The sequence below is a fragment of the Strix uralensis genome, chromosome 14 (assembly GCF_047716275.1).
Source record: "Strix uralensis isolate ZFMK-TIS-50842 chromosome 14, bStrUra1, whole genome shotgun sequence".
In the NCBI taxonomy this organism is placed as follows: domain Eukaryota; kingdom Metazoa; phylum Chordata; class Aves; order Strigiformes; family Strigidae; genus Strix; species Strix uralensis.
The window spans coordinates 12,969,274-12,985,187 of NC_133985.1; the positions used below are offsets into that span (position 1 = coordinate 12,969,274).

A 15,914-nucleotide genomic window follows, 5' to 3' on the forward strand; every position below is an offset into this window, starting at 1 on the left:
GTATGAAAGGAAGTGAGAAATGTTGCTCATCATCTTTCTTCCTGAGCTCAGAAATCATCCTTCTCTTCTTCTGGGTGTAATGGGAAAAGAAGAGGATAGGTCATATCTGTCCTAGTTGGTCTCACAGCTTGCATGGAGGTAGATTGATGGAGCCATTTGTGATCATCAGTGACAATTCGGAGCTGTGAGGATGAACCGAAGGTGGATTTGTGTCTCAGCTGCCAGAAAACAGATATTTCTGATCACATCCCCAGGTATGGTACTATAAACCCTGCAAGCTTTCCACTGTCTGGGTAAAAGCCTGTGGTTTTTGTAAGAGTTCCCAGCTAATACCTGGCTTTCTGGTACAGGCTAGGTCCCTAGAAGGTAAAGCCAGGAAGAGTTTCCATGTTGAAAACACACACAAGAAAAGTGTATTTTGATTTAACTAGAGTGTTCTATATGACTGGGTTAGGGACCACCTAGCAAAGCAAAGGAAAATAAAAAGACATGACTTTCATATGAAATGGATCATTTCTTAAAGTGTATTCTTGTTTCATATTCTTTTTTAGACAAACACATACATGTACTCTTTTGCAAAGTCAGAAAAACCACCTCAAATATATTTTATTTTTGCCATCTGCGAGCACTGACAGAATAATCAACTGAAGAGATTTGTTCAGGGTTATTTTTTTTCCTTTAACTGGTTTTTGGAGAGAAGAAGAAAGTTAATTGCTATGCAGAAGATGTCTAAAAATGGAAGTCACAGAGAATATTCACGTGACTAAGGGTTTGTGGGGTAGACCTGATGAATCTAAATTCTCCAGACCATGATATATTGGAGGAAGAAAGGAGTTACAGAGCAGAAACCTCAACTGACCCTTTGCTTTGAAACAAAATGCATGCAAAAGATTTTCATAAGTGACTGCATGGAGGTAACCATTCTGCTAATTGCAAAATGTAATTGCAGTTTCCATTTTGTCTGAATGATTTCTTACACAGCATCTTTGTCTTCAACAACACAATGCCATGTTTTGTTCTGGTACCTCTGCCACCCCACAGTAAACCCTATTTATTGGGTAATTTTCCTGTCAGCGTTTGAGGTGGAATGAAATATGCTTAATGCTAGTTTGGCTAATGTAGCAAAAGGGACCAAATGGGATGGCGGAGGAAGGAGTTTTCAGCTGACTGAAGCCAAGGCAAAGTTTATTGACTGTCATGAAGTGCATTTGGAGTCTTGTAGCCAAACCACAGGATGCTAAAAAAAAATAATAATCAGGGAAGTGAAATGCTTCACTCATACATTTTTTTTCCATGTAATGTTTCATTCTCTCTATTTATAAAGCAGCACAGGCTGCTGATTGAATGTTAAACAGACCTGAGCTCCCTCTTGTTAGTACTTGCAGATGTATTAAGCCTGTTGGGTCAGATCCACAGCTAATGGAACTGGCCTCATGCCTTTGAAGGCATCATAATCAGCTAGATTGTTCATTTTTGTAGTTTGTTTTTAAAAGAGTAGCTTTTGTAAGTCATTTGCAGCAATAAAGCTTCACATTTCTAATTTAAAATGGAAAGGCTTTTAATTCTTAAGTTACCCAGGGGACATTGTGCTTGCCAGGTCCTCACTTTGTCCTTGTATGAAGCACCCACATAATAAGTTTTTTAAGAGAAATGGGTGTACTGGACCATGAATGCTGCCATATTATTAGCTTTATTTCCTGACCCATGATGGTAGACATAGATGCTGAAATGCATGTGAATATGTTGACCTTCTTGAAGGAACAAACTTCCAATTGATTTTTTTTTTTAACCACAAGAGTGCACTGAACAAAGGTGTTTTAATTTGTGCAAGCTTGACCTTTGATTTCATTTTATCTAAGAGGTCCGTGGGACTGGGGAGTGGTAGGGGAAAGATATCTTGTGCCCTGGCATATAAAGAGCTTAAATTGTTCTGGGCATTTTTAAATCCAGTCTGCTGGTGTTGATGGCTGATGAGGAAAAGGGTAGTGTCACATGTAAAATCAAAATATAAGAAAGTGATAGGAGAGGCAAATACACAAGAAAACATGCCCGGAGGAATACCATTTTGTGCCTTAGCTCAGTATATCAAAGACTCAAGCCTGAGGTTTGCTTTGAAAATTGCCCTGCCTGTGGAAGAAGGTAATTTCATAAAGCAAACAGCCCTCACCTTTTCCCTAGAACCAGCCTGGTCCTTGGCCGTGGGATGGTGTTGGTGCTTGGGTGGTTTTGTACACACAGGTGCAGAAAAAGCCAATCTGTTAGGGACTTAGACGCTTGCAGCTTTGGGTGGATCTTGCTGGAGTGTCTGTGAGTACCACTGGGGAGGAAGCTGTGGAGCTGGACCTGAGTGTGTGGCAGGTGTCAAAGAAAGCCAGCAGCAGAGCAGATAACTCAACCTGCATTTCCCAAATCTGTTGCTGTGTGCTAATCCCTGGACCCATTCTTACTCGGGGTTCCTAATCCTTTCCTTGCACCAAATCCAATGTGAGGGAAGCAGAGAGAGGGGATGATTTTGCATGTATGAGGCTTTTCAGAGTTTGAGTCTTGACAGGCAAAGGGTAGGCAAGGAGACATTTTATTGATGACTTGATTTATCTTGTATTCCTGTTAATGCATTTTAAAAGGCCCCTTGATGAGCTGAGGCATCCATTGTCATGTCCCACGTGAAGTGACCGGAGGAATTGTCACAGCCAAGACTTTGCACAATGCAGCATGTTACTGATGAAGGCTTAGCTGTGGAGATGATAACTGTCTGCTGCAATCCCACTAATTGAAAAAAATATCTCAAATTAGTGATGTGGAAGGAAGCCTTTTCCAGCATTACTCAGCTCATGAAATAGTAGGTCAGGTGTTATTAGGACCAGGGTTTGGGAAGAAAAGCACCTTTATAAGAAGTGTTCATGAGTCACCCCTCTTGTTTAATTTTGGGTTTTTGCTTCTTTACTTTTGAAGGTAGCAGAGTCATAGAAATAAGGAAGGAATGCTTATGATAGTTGAAAATGGAAGAAAATACCCTGGTAGGAGGAGGGGAAAAAGATCTCTAAACACCTGTATGGTCTGCCAAAAAAGCCATGTATTTATTTGGTGTTCCTAGAAACAATATTATAGCATCTCAATATACCAGCCTATTCTGATGAAACTCAATAATATTCAATGGTGGAGGCTTCTTTATTCAAAATGGCATTTTAGAATTTCCTAAGGAATGGGGGCTTGGAAACTGAGCCATGAATTTTCCATTCAAGGGGTTTGACTTGGCACAGAAAGATGTCATGCAGACTGCAGCTGGCACCAGACACAGTTAAAAAGATCTGAGGCTATTAGTGCCTAAACAGCCACTAGAAATTATATTACATGATGGAGACTGGCTAATATAATTGAGCAAGCTAGTTATTGTGTGCATAATTTAATTATTTGACAAATTGCTTAGAAACATGGTGTTCTTGTTCCACACTCAAGCTGCACTCACAGTATATATATTACAAGGTGCATAGCAGAGGAATTGCTGGTGGGTATGTAGTCATCCTGGAAGATAGACGTTTCTTTTTAAGATTTGCAAACTTGGAGAGGCTCACTGGTGTAGTCACGGTGGGGTGGTGTATGCAGAGAAGGGTAGAGCCAGTGGGGACATGGCTGGGATAGCAGACTGACTCAGAGACAGCTAGTGCTGCTTCAAGTGGATACCTCTGAGCCTCTAGGGTAGCTGGAGAAATGACCCTCTTTTCTCTGTGAGTCCTTTGGATTTTGATTGCTGGGTGGTGTGGGCTGAAAGGAACCCATGAAATAGTGGAGCAGATGTGAGATGTTTTTGGACCCCAAGATTATACCATCCTCATGGATGGTGTTCAGTGTTCTTAGGAGAATTGGGGACAAATTGGTTTATGGTTATGAATTCTAAGGTAAAGAACCAAAAATACCCAACCCCTTAAGCTTCATGTGAGAAGCCATGCAGCAATAAGGAGTATTTTCCCATAGCTCTGAAGATTTATATACATGAATAAGGACATTTCTCTCTTACAAGGCATCTCCTAAGAGATGCTACTTAAGAATCTGGACACCATCTGGAATAAAGCTGTGCTGTAATAATAAAGGACAAATCCTACATTTTCTTGAACAGTACCAAGCAAATATGAAGACCCAATTGTGTCACTTTTTTCAGTTAGCCTTTCAAAATTTCAGAGTCTAAACTGTTGCCATAAAATCCTCAAAATCAACAACTTATTACAAAATGATTTTTAACAATTTGTAGTGAAATACCATGTTTGAAAAAGTGCAGCCAAATCATCTTTACCTGCAGAACTGGTCAGGCTGTATAACGGGGTGCTGGGCAATGCACCACACCATTTCTTTGGCTGAGTCTAAACAGTGGAGCAGCTGTTCTTGGGGTGTATTTCAGACTCCTTATCCCCCTGGTCGATCCATCTGAGTGTCCTGTCAGCCTTTGGCTCCCTCCCTGCCTACATGCCTGAGTTTTCTTACAATAACAACCTAGATTCAAATGATGGGATGGTTCACACTTTGTTTTCATCCTGGCATACGGGTGAGAGGCAGCCAGGGTAGACAGCTGGATCTGGGAGCTGGGAAGTGCTCCTGAGTCTTTCCATTTAGTTGTAGCTTTCGTGTCGAGATCTTATGTTGTCAATATTACATCTGATTATCAGCTGGAAGAAGTTATGGGCTGAAGGGGAAAAAATTACCCTCCTGAACTTTTCACTGTCAAGCAGAAATCCTTATAATGAGATCACAAATGTGTGAGCATATACTGAGATGCCCTAACAGCTGAAACCTTTCTACTGAGTGGCAGGATCTCTGGGACTGACCCTGTGGCAAATAGATTGATGATTCTGTGATTTTTTTTTCTCTTGAATGCAAGTTAACTAGGTTGTCAATGGATTGATAGCTTTTCAGGTGTAATGGCATTGCCATAAACTATACAAAGAGCTTTGTTGCCTATCCAAGCATAACTCTTATGTGCTTCTGTGAAAATAACCTTGACAGAATTTCTGCCAATTTTGTTTATAACAAATTTTGCCGTATTCAGTCTTTCTTCTTCTACAAAGAGAAAATTCAAACCAAGAAAATTCTTCAACTAAATTGCCTAATAAAGGTCACAAAATTTCCCAATACCCAGAAATACTGAAGGTATCTTGAAGAACCAGACATGGCATCGGTGGTGGCATCCTTTCCCGACAAACTTGAATGTGAAGAGGGTGAGACTGCAGTGCAGCAATGGACAGAGGCATCTGGCTTCTGAGGTCCCTTATGCACATTGCAGCTGCTAAGACTAGGAAGACTGTGCAGAATTTTGTAGGTATTTTTCCATGGTAAATGATCTTTACCTGGGAATTAAACTGATCTTCACAACTCTACACCGTGAGAGCATTAACTCCTCTCTGGGCACTGCTCGTCTGGCTGGTTTTCGTATACACAGCAACGCTTTTCCTGGTTGTGGCATCTTCTTGGCTGTACCCCTGTTTTGAGCATATATAAGCATATATATTTCATGCTCTGAGCAGTGGGAAGGGTGTCCAGAGTCAAACATTTATTTTCCTGGTTTCGAAAAAAAAATCATGCCTGATATCTAAGTGCCACCCACGCTGATAAAAACCCTTGCTTGCTAGCCTCTCACAAGAGTTGCATGAGCACGGAAAAGATATTCTGCGCTGTTTTCTTCAGACAGATTGATAGAGATCACATCATCTGTTTGCATCCTGAGAATTGCTCCACTTAGGTGGCAAATAGAGGGTGGTTTCAAACGCCTGGGCATCTGGGGCTTATGCCAGATCCACAAACAGCAGGTGGTACTCCCTGAGTTCCTCCAAAGCTGGACTGAATGCAGCTGTTTTCTTCCCAAAGAAAGGGCAGCACAGTGATTTTCCAAATGAATTTTACACAGCAGATGATAAAGCTGCTGTCTGAGTATGAGCAGTGGTGGGTTTAAGCTTTAGTAGTGGAGCACAATGATTACAGTGCTGTACCTGACTAGCTGACCATCTCATTTGGAAACCCGTTTTAGTGACCCACAGGCAGATGTTTCAGAGCAATGTGTGAAAATCCAAAATGGACAATTTCTTGCCCCTCTGAAGACACCTGAGCCTACAGAAGGTGCCTATTTATTCTAGTGTCCTGTACAAAACTAAAGGAGATTTAGGCGCCTGACTGCCTTTGTGGATCTGGGTCTAAATGACTGGTTCATGCCATCAAATATGAGAACTTGTGGGGAAAGAGGAGGCTGTGCCTTTTGTTTTATTAAGCCCTACTTCAAGCCATGTGGAGGCTCTCCATATGAATGTCTCATCTTTCTGGAATCTTACTGAGCTCCTCCTGCCGAGCATGTTGTACAGAGTAAATTTGTTAATTATAATTAAGTTCATAGATTAATTGTGGTTTGGGTTCAGAAGAAACATCCCTTCTTCAAAAGGTGTTGCTTCACAGTTTTGTAGGATGTCTTCTTCTGTGTTTCACTGTGAGGTGGCTTGCATTTGAATACCCATATTATTTCCTCTCCCTATCCAATTTTTTTTTTTACCATTTCTATGCTGACTCCTTGCAGTGTGTGACACCATCAGCGGAGCCTGTGAACAAAACATAAAGGTGGAATGACAAGCCCTGACACCAGGGCCATGATTATAAGTTATGTACCTCCAGCTGCTAATGCAAGTAATATGTGGCTTAAGTGGGAACAAAACCACACACCCCACAACTCAACAGCACAGGTTGGATGCTGAGTACTTATAGAGAGGCGTCTGCATCCAGACCCCCCTGGGAAAAAAAATATTTGTCAACTCAGTTCAAACAGTGCATAAATTTGAGGGAACTGCCATCTGCTGACAGACCCTTCCCCCACCTACACTGCCTGAAAATCCTTCCTTATGAATATCTGCTCTGTGCAGTAGTATTCCCATCAAACTCTGTTCAGAATCCACCTTTGTCTGCTTCCTTTTCCCCCCACAAGTATTTCCAGAGAGTTCAGGTTTCTCAGAACTCTAGGGCACCGAAATACCTCACTGGTTTGTGTGACAGTCAGTACCAGCCCAGTGCTGCCAACCTGCAGGCTCTGTAGTTCAGCAGGTTATCAGTACTGCTGTCAGAGCCCCTAAGGCTCAATTTTGGAAAGACCAGTAGCTCCCCCCTCTTCTTGGCTTCCATGGGGAGTGAAGGGTGCGCACCCCTTCTGAAAACTAAGGGCACAAACCAGAAAATTTTTGCCAAGGAAAACAATAAGGAATAAAGATGTAGAAACCTTGCAATGGAAAAGGCTATTAAAAGAATGCCCTGCTGTTTGGATGTGGCATTGTTCTCTGGTTTGCTTTTAAATAAGGCTTTTCATTGTAGCTAGAGATGGAAAAAGGGAATTTTTGATGAAAAAAAATCATGGGTAGCTGTTGAAATCAGAGTAGGAAGGATACTTCGATGGCCAGCATGAAGGCCAGGTTAACTGGAACACCACTGCAATTAGGTATCATCTCACTGGAGCAAAACCTAGTGCCAACTTATGTCCTGTTGCCCGATGAGAATTTGTCTGTTTTTTTTAATCTGTGCTGTTGTGAAAATGCAGCATCTACTTCATGTGTGGGAAACGTGGGGAGGAACCAAGCCAAGTGCACTGTTGTTGATGGGAAGTTGACATCATCTTTCATGGATGTTAAGGGCCTCTTTCCATGTTTTGTGGAGGACGGGGAGTTTTTTGGTGTGGTAATGATATTCTCTCTCCTCCACTCCAGCAGACACTCCCCTCTTAAGGGACCCTTTGGGAATCATATAAGACTTTGGGGAAAGGGCATGCAAATCCCCCCCTACCTACTCGAGCAGTCACACGTGACAGATTCATGCCTGCAGCACTTCTAGGTTTTATCTGCTCACTAAATTTTATTTCCCCTCTGTGAATGTTTATATTGCTTAGAGACTGCCAGGGTTCATGTTAATCATAAAAAAAAGTGGAGGTTTATTAGGTATTGCAGCTCTGTGATTCTTTGGTGTTTGAATGTTAATGAAGCTTTGTATGCTCTGGAATAGCTAGAGAGGTGGATCTTAGCTCTGGCGTGGCAAAATATCCGGGGGTGACTTTTTCTCCCCTTTCCTCTGGGTTTTAACATCTTCCATGACATTTCATCCCAGAGCAATTTTACACTATGTATCATCATGTGTAATATTGTGTCACGCTGTAATTTTGCAAGTGCATGAAACGGCAGGGGGGAGGTGAGAATGGGCTCAATTACACCCTGGAGGGAGGGGAGAGCTCAGCGGAGGGACCTGCTCCTGGGAGGTAATGAATTGGGTGTCAGCACTTTGCCAGAGCAGAGCAACAGAGCAGAGGGGAATTTATTATTTTTAGGGGCTCAGTGGGTAGACAAGAGGAAAGGAATCAGTCAAACTGCATTACTAATGGTCATTTCCATAGCCTGTGCATGTACAGGGGATTTAACAAAAGAAGGAACATTCATTCTCGCTCCAGACAGCTCTGTTCTTTCTTTTTCTGAAGACTAAAGGACAAACTTGGCCATTTTAACTGTCTCAGAGTGAGAAACCTTCAAAGCAACTTTGGTGGCAGCTCTTGGGGAAGGCAGACACAGAGTCATTGTGGGGTGAGGGAGACATCGGAGAGTTCAGGGATATTCCCCTTTCACAGCCCCTTCTCTGGGTGCAGTCAGGCCTGATGGATCCCTCTGGGATGGAGGAAACAGTGATGCAGAGGGGGAGAAAGGAACCAGGTAGATGTTAGGGCAGGAGGAGTCATAGCACAGAGTGTATGTGTCCTGCTGGTGTGCAGCTCATACTGGCCCTGATGCTGAAGCTAGAGGATTAGCAGCTTCTTATTTCTCAGGAACAAGAGGTACTTCCTCACTGAGGTGTGCTCTATGCATTCGCAGGTGGCATTCAGTGTAATTTCATTGCCCTTTCTCTCTTCCTTTGCCTGGAACACAAGTTTGTTCCTTTAGCTTAACCCAAGCAAGATTTCTTTTTTCATTGTACATTGTATTTAGGGCACAGCAACCAAACTGGAGAGCTGAGCATTTCTTATTTTTTTAATTTCCATTCAGGGCTGCCCTCTAAGCACTGGCTTTGGTGCATCTTGCTTTAGTGCCTTCAGACTAACCTCAGCGGGGACTTGTGTCATTGTCATCTTTGTATTACTACAATTACTATTGTTATTGGAGAAAGTACCAGGTCTAACATGCTCCCCTTTTAAATGGGGAAGAGTTGATGAGCATGTATTCTACAGGGGGAAATGCTCTTCCACATTGGTCCGCCAGGGCTAGGTTGTGATGGGTCTTTTTGGAGAGGGGTCTCTTTTCCCAGGTCTCCTGTTGGAAAAAGTAGAGTGTTGGCATACTTAGTCCAGGAAGTCTCTCCTTTTGACTATACTTTTTCAAAAGGACTTTCATTTTTTCAGGTGTAATATAACTTCTTTTGGGGGCAGAAATCATGGCAAATTCCATTTCCATCTCCCTTGAATTCAACTGAGACTTCTTCCTCTTCAGCACTATGAAAAGGGATATGGCTTCCCCAGGTTGGGAACCCCATAAAGCTGGTCTGAAATAATTCTTTTCAAACTTGCAGGCAAGTGTGCTTTGATGGAGAGGACATGGAGCCCATATTTTCTTGTATGAATTAGTGCAATTCATATGACTGTACTTCTTTTCTACCAGCTACCTTTTCAGCACACCAGGACTCTCTTACACGTGTTCTCTTATGAGATCCAGCAGTAAGTGCTTCTCCCTCTGCAGCTGCCTTTTGCTTAATTGACCCATTTTGCAGCAGATTAGGCCCCAAGGAGGAGGTTAATGTGAGCAGTTATTCTAAAAGGCAGGTTGGGGCTTCAGTGACCTGTTCATCATTGGAAAAGCCTGTTAGCCCCAATCTTCTTACCTTTTTACACTTTATTCTAAAATATTCTGATTTACCCATGAACTTACGAATCTCTCCTGCTAGATATACTCTCCACACCTCTCTCTTTCCTGAATTTTTAACTGGATGTGTTGGGTCAGATTTAACACCATGCATGCAGATTTACCTTCACTCTTTCTTTTTGTCTTAAAACAACGACCAAAATTGTGTCACTGGATCATCCAGCACTGCAGGTGGCATTGCCAGGGCCACTTTAGCTTCTCTGAGTAATAGTCCCAATGTGCTGTGTGCAATGTAGGAAGACATCTCACCAGGCAGTGCACCTTTCTGCAGGATTGGTGAGGGTGAGAAGTCTTTTCCTGCACTGCAAGCAATTACAGCGGCCCCTTTGAGTCTGTTCAGGGATTGCGTATCATACAGGTTCTCAGAATTACAGCTGCTATGATGACCAAAGAAGAGAATTAGAGAAAAATTCAGTGTGGACCAATATTAAGCAATTAGTATATCTTTACTGATATATTACTAGTATTACATAATAATGTTATATTAATAATACTATATTGATGAATTTTGAGATGTGGCCAGCTTGCTCTTTATTAGCTGCTGTTCCTTACACGCCTGTCCACTATACTGAGGAATTATCTCTGTATTTCCCTACTTTCTACCATTTGCAGTCTCTTATACATTAGTTAAGGAACAACTTCTGCCTGTACCTACTATTCAATTTCCTTGAACACCTGTACAAGAAAATAAAGGGGATTGTGACGTAACTAACAACAAGACAGTGGATGATCCCTGAACGACTAGATAGAGCTGAAAAATTTGTGGCTTTTCCTTGCTGGGGCAGTAAATTATAATGATTGCCTTTAGTACAGGTAGGTGCAGCCCTGATATTGGGACAGGGGCATGTTTTGGAGGATGAGCACATGCATGGTATGGTGGCAGCATGCCTGCAGACCAGGGACATTAGCTGGGGTCAGGCACACAGTCCCTGCCACATCCTACCACTGTGGTTCTCTTAGTGGATGGCTTTTGATGTGACCAGGGAAAATTTGCAGCCTTGGGCTCTCCTTCTGGTGCCATGATGAGACAGTGGGATTATGAAGCAAACAGACCGAGGTTGTGGGTAGGAAAAAGCCTTCCTGATCACTGTCCCTCCTGTAAACCCATGCCTGACCTCAAACTTTTGCTGTAGGAACTTCCTCAGTGTGAGCTCTCACAGGCTCACTGAGCACAGGAACATTGCAGCCCCTTCCCTATGCAGGCAAACATCCTGCAAAATGTGTGCTGCTGGTGCTCAGTCCCAGGGAGCCAGAGCGAGCTGGGGAGCTGCTGCACCTCCCTCCCCATGCTGCTGGCCCTGCAACAGCTTTAAACATTACCCTTACTGCTGTTCCCAACCCCATCATCTCTGTAAGTGATTAGGAACTTTAGTTTGCATGGTAACACTGGAGCCCCAGGGATTATGCTATTTTTTTGTGCCAGTCCAAATCAGTGTGAGACAGCAGTCTCGACAGGATGGGTTGCTGTAATTTAGGCAGTAGAAGTCCAGAGTCATTTATGCTGCATTTGCAGAATTACCAGCTGGGACCAAGAAAGCTTTGGGGAAGGGGAGAAGCGGAGTGCATTTGGGACCCTTGCTCAGTCCATAGGGAGGACACAGCTCAGCTGAAATCAGGGATCCGGGCCTCAGTCTGAATGGGGCCGGGAAACTTGTTGAATGAACTATTTAAGAGGGACCTGGAAGGGCTGGAGAGAAGGGAGCTACAGCAAAGAAACAGAATGGTGCAGCAAGGTAACCTGCTTGGGAATGAGGAGAGGGGGAATATTTGAGCCCCAAAGAGGGCATTGTGTCTGGTACCTCCAATACCAGCATCTGCTCTTGGACATGCTGCAGGATTTACATGCTGGGCTCTGTCGGTGGTTGGGTATTGTCCTTTTACAGCTTTGCAGGAATGTGCACTCCTAAAGGTCTGTGGGGGGATGGAAATGATGTGAGAATTCAGGGCTATTGGATCTAGCATTCATTCAATTACCATGCTTAGTTAAGTACTGCACAGTGAAGTGAAGACTGCAGTCTGTTAGGATGGCTGCTACTATAAGTCATTTAATTATGAGGTTGCTCATATGCCGTTTTAACATATGTGGAGTAACATTATCCCTCTTTTGTAGGTCACTATTCTCATAAGTCTGGCTCTTGCATTCCTTGCCTGCATAGTGTTTCTTGTGGTATACAAAGCCTTTACTTACGACCACAGTTGCCCAGATGGATTTGTTTATAAGGTAAGAAACTTCAGACGGATGAATTGCCTGAGATAATGATAGACTCTAATTGACTACATGGTTGCAGTCTAGCCTGCTTTTTTGACCAGGCCAAACAGAACATTTGGCAAGAATGTGTTGAAATGGGAAAAGTGTTATGGGAAATATGAACTTGCATCTGCCTCCATCAGCTACTGTTACACTGTAATTGTTGGGATTAGCATTTGGTGAACACTCCAGGCAGATGTTCAGGAACAATCCCTTATATTTGTGAATGGATTTATTGCAGCTGGAATCTCGCGTTTGCTTCCCACACGTTCAAGTGACTGAGGTTTACTGGCATACATTTTAATGCAAAGCAAACTCCAAGAGTGCTGGCACATGTGTCCTTTGCAAAAGAAATCCGAATTTGTCTATGTAGTTCATTTTTAGGTGCTTTTCAGCCTCTATCAAGAACAGAACCATGTAACTTAATTGCTAAAACTCTGCTACCCAGTGATTTTATACTGAGTATTCACAGAGAACTATTTGCCTGGTCTGTAGAGATTTTTTTAAAAAAAAAAAAAAAAAGTTTGCAAAATAGTTCACTGACTCCTTACTGTGAATAAACTCATAAACTCATGGGAGTCCTGACCACACTGGGGGTAGTCTGTGGACTGGAAAACAGAATAAGGATGTTGGTGTATTAATCATTGTGAATTATTCTCTTAGGTTATATAAAAATGAAGTCATGGAGTCATGAATTTCAGAATCAGATCCAAACCTGAACTTCTGAAAAGATTAAAGGTTTTGGACTCAGATTTCAGTTAGTCACATTGAACTGGGAGTTGGGGTATCTCATAATTTAATAATTGTGTCCTTGGTGGTACTTAAAGTCCAGTGAATACCAACCAGTCTGATATTTGTTACCATTTGATTGCTCTTTTACAGCTGTTGCAAATCAAATTGTTTTATCTGTGCAGTTCTTAGCACACAAGTGTCCACACTAGCGCAGCAGAGGTGCATGGGCAGTGTTTGCACAGACAAGAAGCTCTGACAAGGGCTGGCCAGTTGGGCTGCACTTCCTACCATCCCCAACCAAGGTGGTCATCCTACAGGTCAGAGATAACACACTGTAACAGAGCACCATGTAAGCAGCTTACTCTGCCTCTCCTCTACTCATCTGAGGATTAATTCTGGACTTCGCTCTACAGAGCTTTAAGCCCAGCGCATGATAAGAGCTGCTCAGCCAGCCCTGCTAGGACTCTCCAGCAAGGGCCCTCCGTCTCTGTGCATGCCAGTAACATACCAAACCAGTCAGACCTTCATTGTGCAGTCCCCATTTCCCATCCACACATGAAATCAGCCTGCAATCAGGGTTGCCAATAGCAACAGGTTTTGAAGACTGCTGCACGACTCTAAACTTTGTGCATTCCCACGGCGCTGACGGCAGTCGGGGCTGTGCAGCAGATGCTCTCGCTGCAGCATGTCTGAGTCAAACGTCACCCGTGCAAACAGCTAACCCTGAGATTTTTAAAATGAGAGCCTGAGACTGCTGGGACCACTCTTTACTGCTCTTGCTTTCTTCCTCTTTCCAGCACAAGCGGTGCATCCCGGCCTCGCTGGACGCGTACTACTCCGCACAGGATTCCAACTCCCGGGGCAGGTTCTACACCGTCATCAGCCACTACAGCATGGCCAAGCAGACCAGCTCCCGGGCCGTATCGCCCTGGCTGTCTTCAGGATCGGTAAACCACGAAGCCAAGGCTGCCAAGACAGAAGGTCATTAAAGTTAATGAGTGGTGATGGGCAAAGTGGGAGGGTGGGGGGACCACACCATGTCTATACTGCATTGCTCTAGCTGAGGGTGCTGTGCTAACAGCATGACGGGAATAAATAAAACCCAAGTGCAGGAGTCATCTTAATGGATATTTCTTTTTGTGCATTGTTCTCGTTGATTTGTAACCGAGTCGAGCTCTTGTACAAAGGCATGTTTGATGTTGACTGTACCTTACAATGTAAAAATATTTTTAAATCATTGCTTAACTATTTGTTAGAAAAAGAAATTAAAAAACAAAAAAAGCAAATTAGATAAACAGCCAGAGAGGATAAAAGCAGCAAAGAGAATCCCGCAAAGTTTTATCATTGCTGGAAAGCTGTGACAGAGGCTTAACATGTGAAGGAACAGCTGAAATCCTTTTGAGAGAGGGAGCAGAAAAAAGCTGGTACAAAGACATTGTGATGTTGTTTAGCTTGCCAAAGGGGGGGGATATTTTGCTGACAAATTGAATTTAGTCTCGGTGTTCATTTGCTGATAGAGAAATACAAGCATTCCCTCCTCCCTGAGCATACACACGTGCAAACACACATGCACACACACACCCCTGCGCAGTGGCCTAAGTAAATCCAGAAAGATCTAGGCATTCGTAATGAGCTGACACTGTGCTGGTGATCTTGGCTGGGCTCTGAGGCTGAAATCATCATTGCTATTTGGATATGGAGCAGGATGGATGCAGACAGAAACTGTTATAGTGAAATCATGAATATACTTCTGAGCACAGGACTAGGAGTCAGGAGATCAGGGCTTTATTTCTGCTTCTGGCACAGAATTCCTGCATGACCTTTGGCAATTTACATGAGGCTTCATCCTTTGGGACCTCTCTCCTGAGGGTCACCAAGAGACGAAGAAATGCCATTATGAATTGAGGAGCCTCTCAAGAGTGGTGGTAGTATGTAACAGTGTTGAGCCTCTAACTTTTCAGCCCCTAATTTTCCCTCACCCATGAAATCGGATGTTCCTGCTTCCCTCCTTCAGCTTGAGATACTTCAGTATTTAATGTCATTTTAGGTAATTAGAGAGGGATGGCCGTAGCATGCTCTCAGAGTCCAAGGGCCCCATCAAATCTCTGCTTGCAGACACAGACCAGACCCCAAGCTTAATCCAGTACTGGCCAATGTAAAACATCCTCTCCCCACAAATGGCATGTGAAATTAGTGCAGACTGGTGTGATTTAAAAGAAACCAAGGATTCTCTTTTTTCAGAACTGCAGACCGTTGCTGCAAAAGCAGTAAAAGCAGTTCTGCTCCTTGGTGGCAGACACAGGGTGAGACTGAGCAGCAGGAGCAGAGTGCACAGGGAGGGCAAGGTTCACATTTGACTAAGGCTGCTTTTTCAGATTTGTGGCTAGACTGGGATGGAAATTAGGAACTGGCCCCTTCTTCCCCTGCATTGGGCAGTTTTGTCCTCCATTTCGCATACATAGACACTAGAGGGTGTAAATGAGGGCAGAACTCCTCAGTCCTAACAGGCATCATGATAAATAACTGTATAGTGTAGCTAAAAATGTAGTGCCAAATGCCATTGTCCGATTTCCTATCCTTCCTTCCCCTTCCACCTGTAAATTCATTTCTCACTCAAAATGTACAAACCACCCCCTCCACCAACAATCAAAACTCCAGCAAACCACTGAACAGTTTATAATTTTGTGGTGTATTTTTTGTCAGTAGGTAGCAGAGACTGAAGTATTTTTTGGTGTAATTCTTGAACTTTTCTGACGGGATTAAAATAAAGCTAGATGTGACTGAGCGTCTCTGTGGCTCTAGCAGGTTTTTTTTGGCGACTTGTGCTGGGGGCTGGGAGGTGGTGGGTGGCCACATGTGTGTGCCTGTTGCTGCCAAGTGTGGCTGCAGCAGAGACTGCACCTTTGCACGGGACCCGAGGTGACTGGCTTTCAGGAGGCATTTTCAGAGCTTGCTGTTTTCCCCTTTAATCACTGAGGGGTGATTCCCTATGGTCCCACCCATTTTTTAATTTCAAATAGAAAAAT

At 43.3% G+C, this 15,914-nt stretch overlaps 1 protein-coding gene across 1 annotated transcript in view; it reads left to right on the top strand.

Annotated features, from left to right (window-relative positions):
• Positions 1–15,677, top strand: part of NSG2 (neuronal vesicle trafficking associated 2) — a 38,567-nt gene extending 22,890 nt beyond the window's left edge. Inside the window, exons 4-5 of the mRNA XM_074883918.1 lie at positions 12,019–12,129; positions 13,686–15,677. Coding sequence (XP_074740019.1) covers positions 12,019–12,129; positions 13,686–13,877 — 303 coding nt within the window. The 3' untranslated portion in view covers positions 13,878–15,677. The remainder of the gene's footprint in view (positions 1–12,018; positions 12,130–13,685) is intronic.
• Positions 15,678–15,914: the final 237 nt, after the last annotated feature.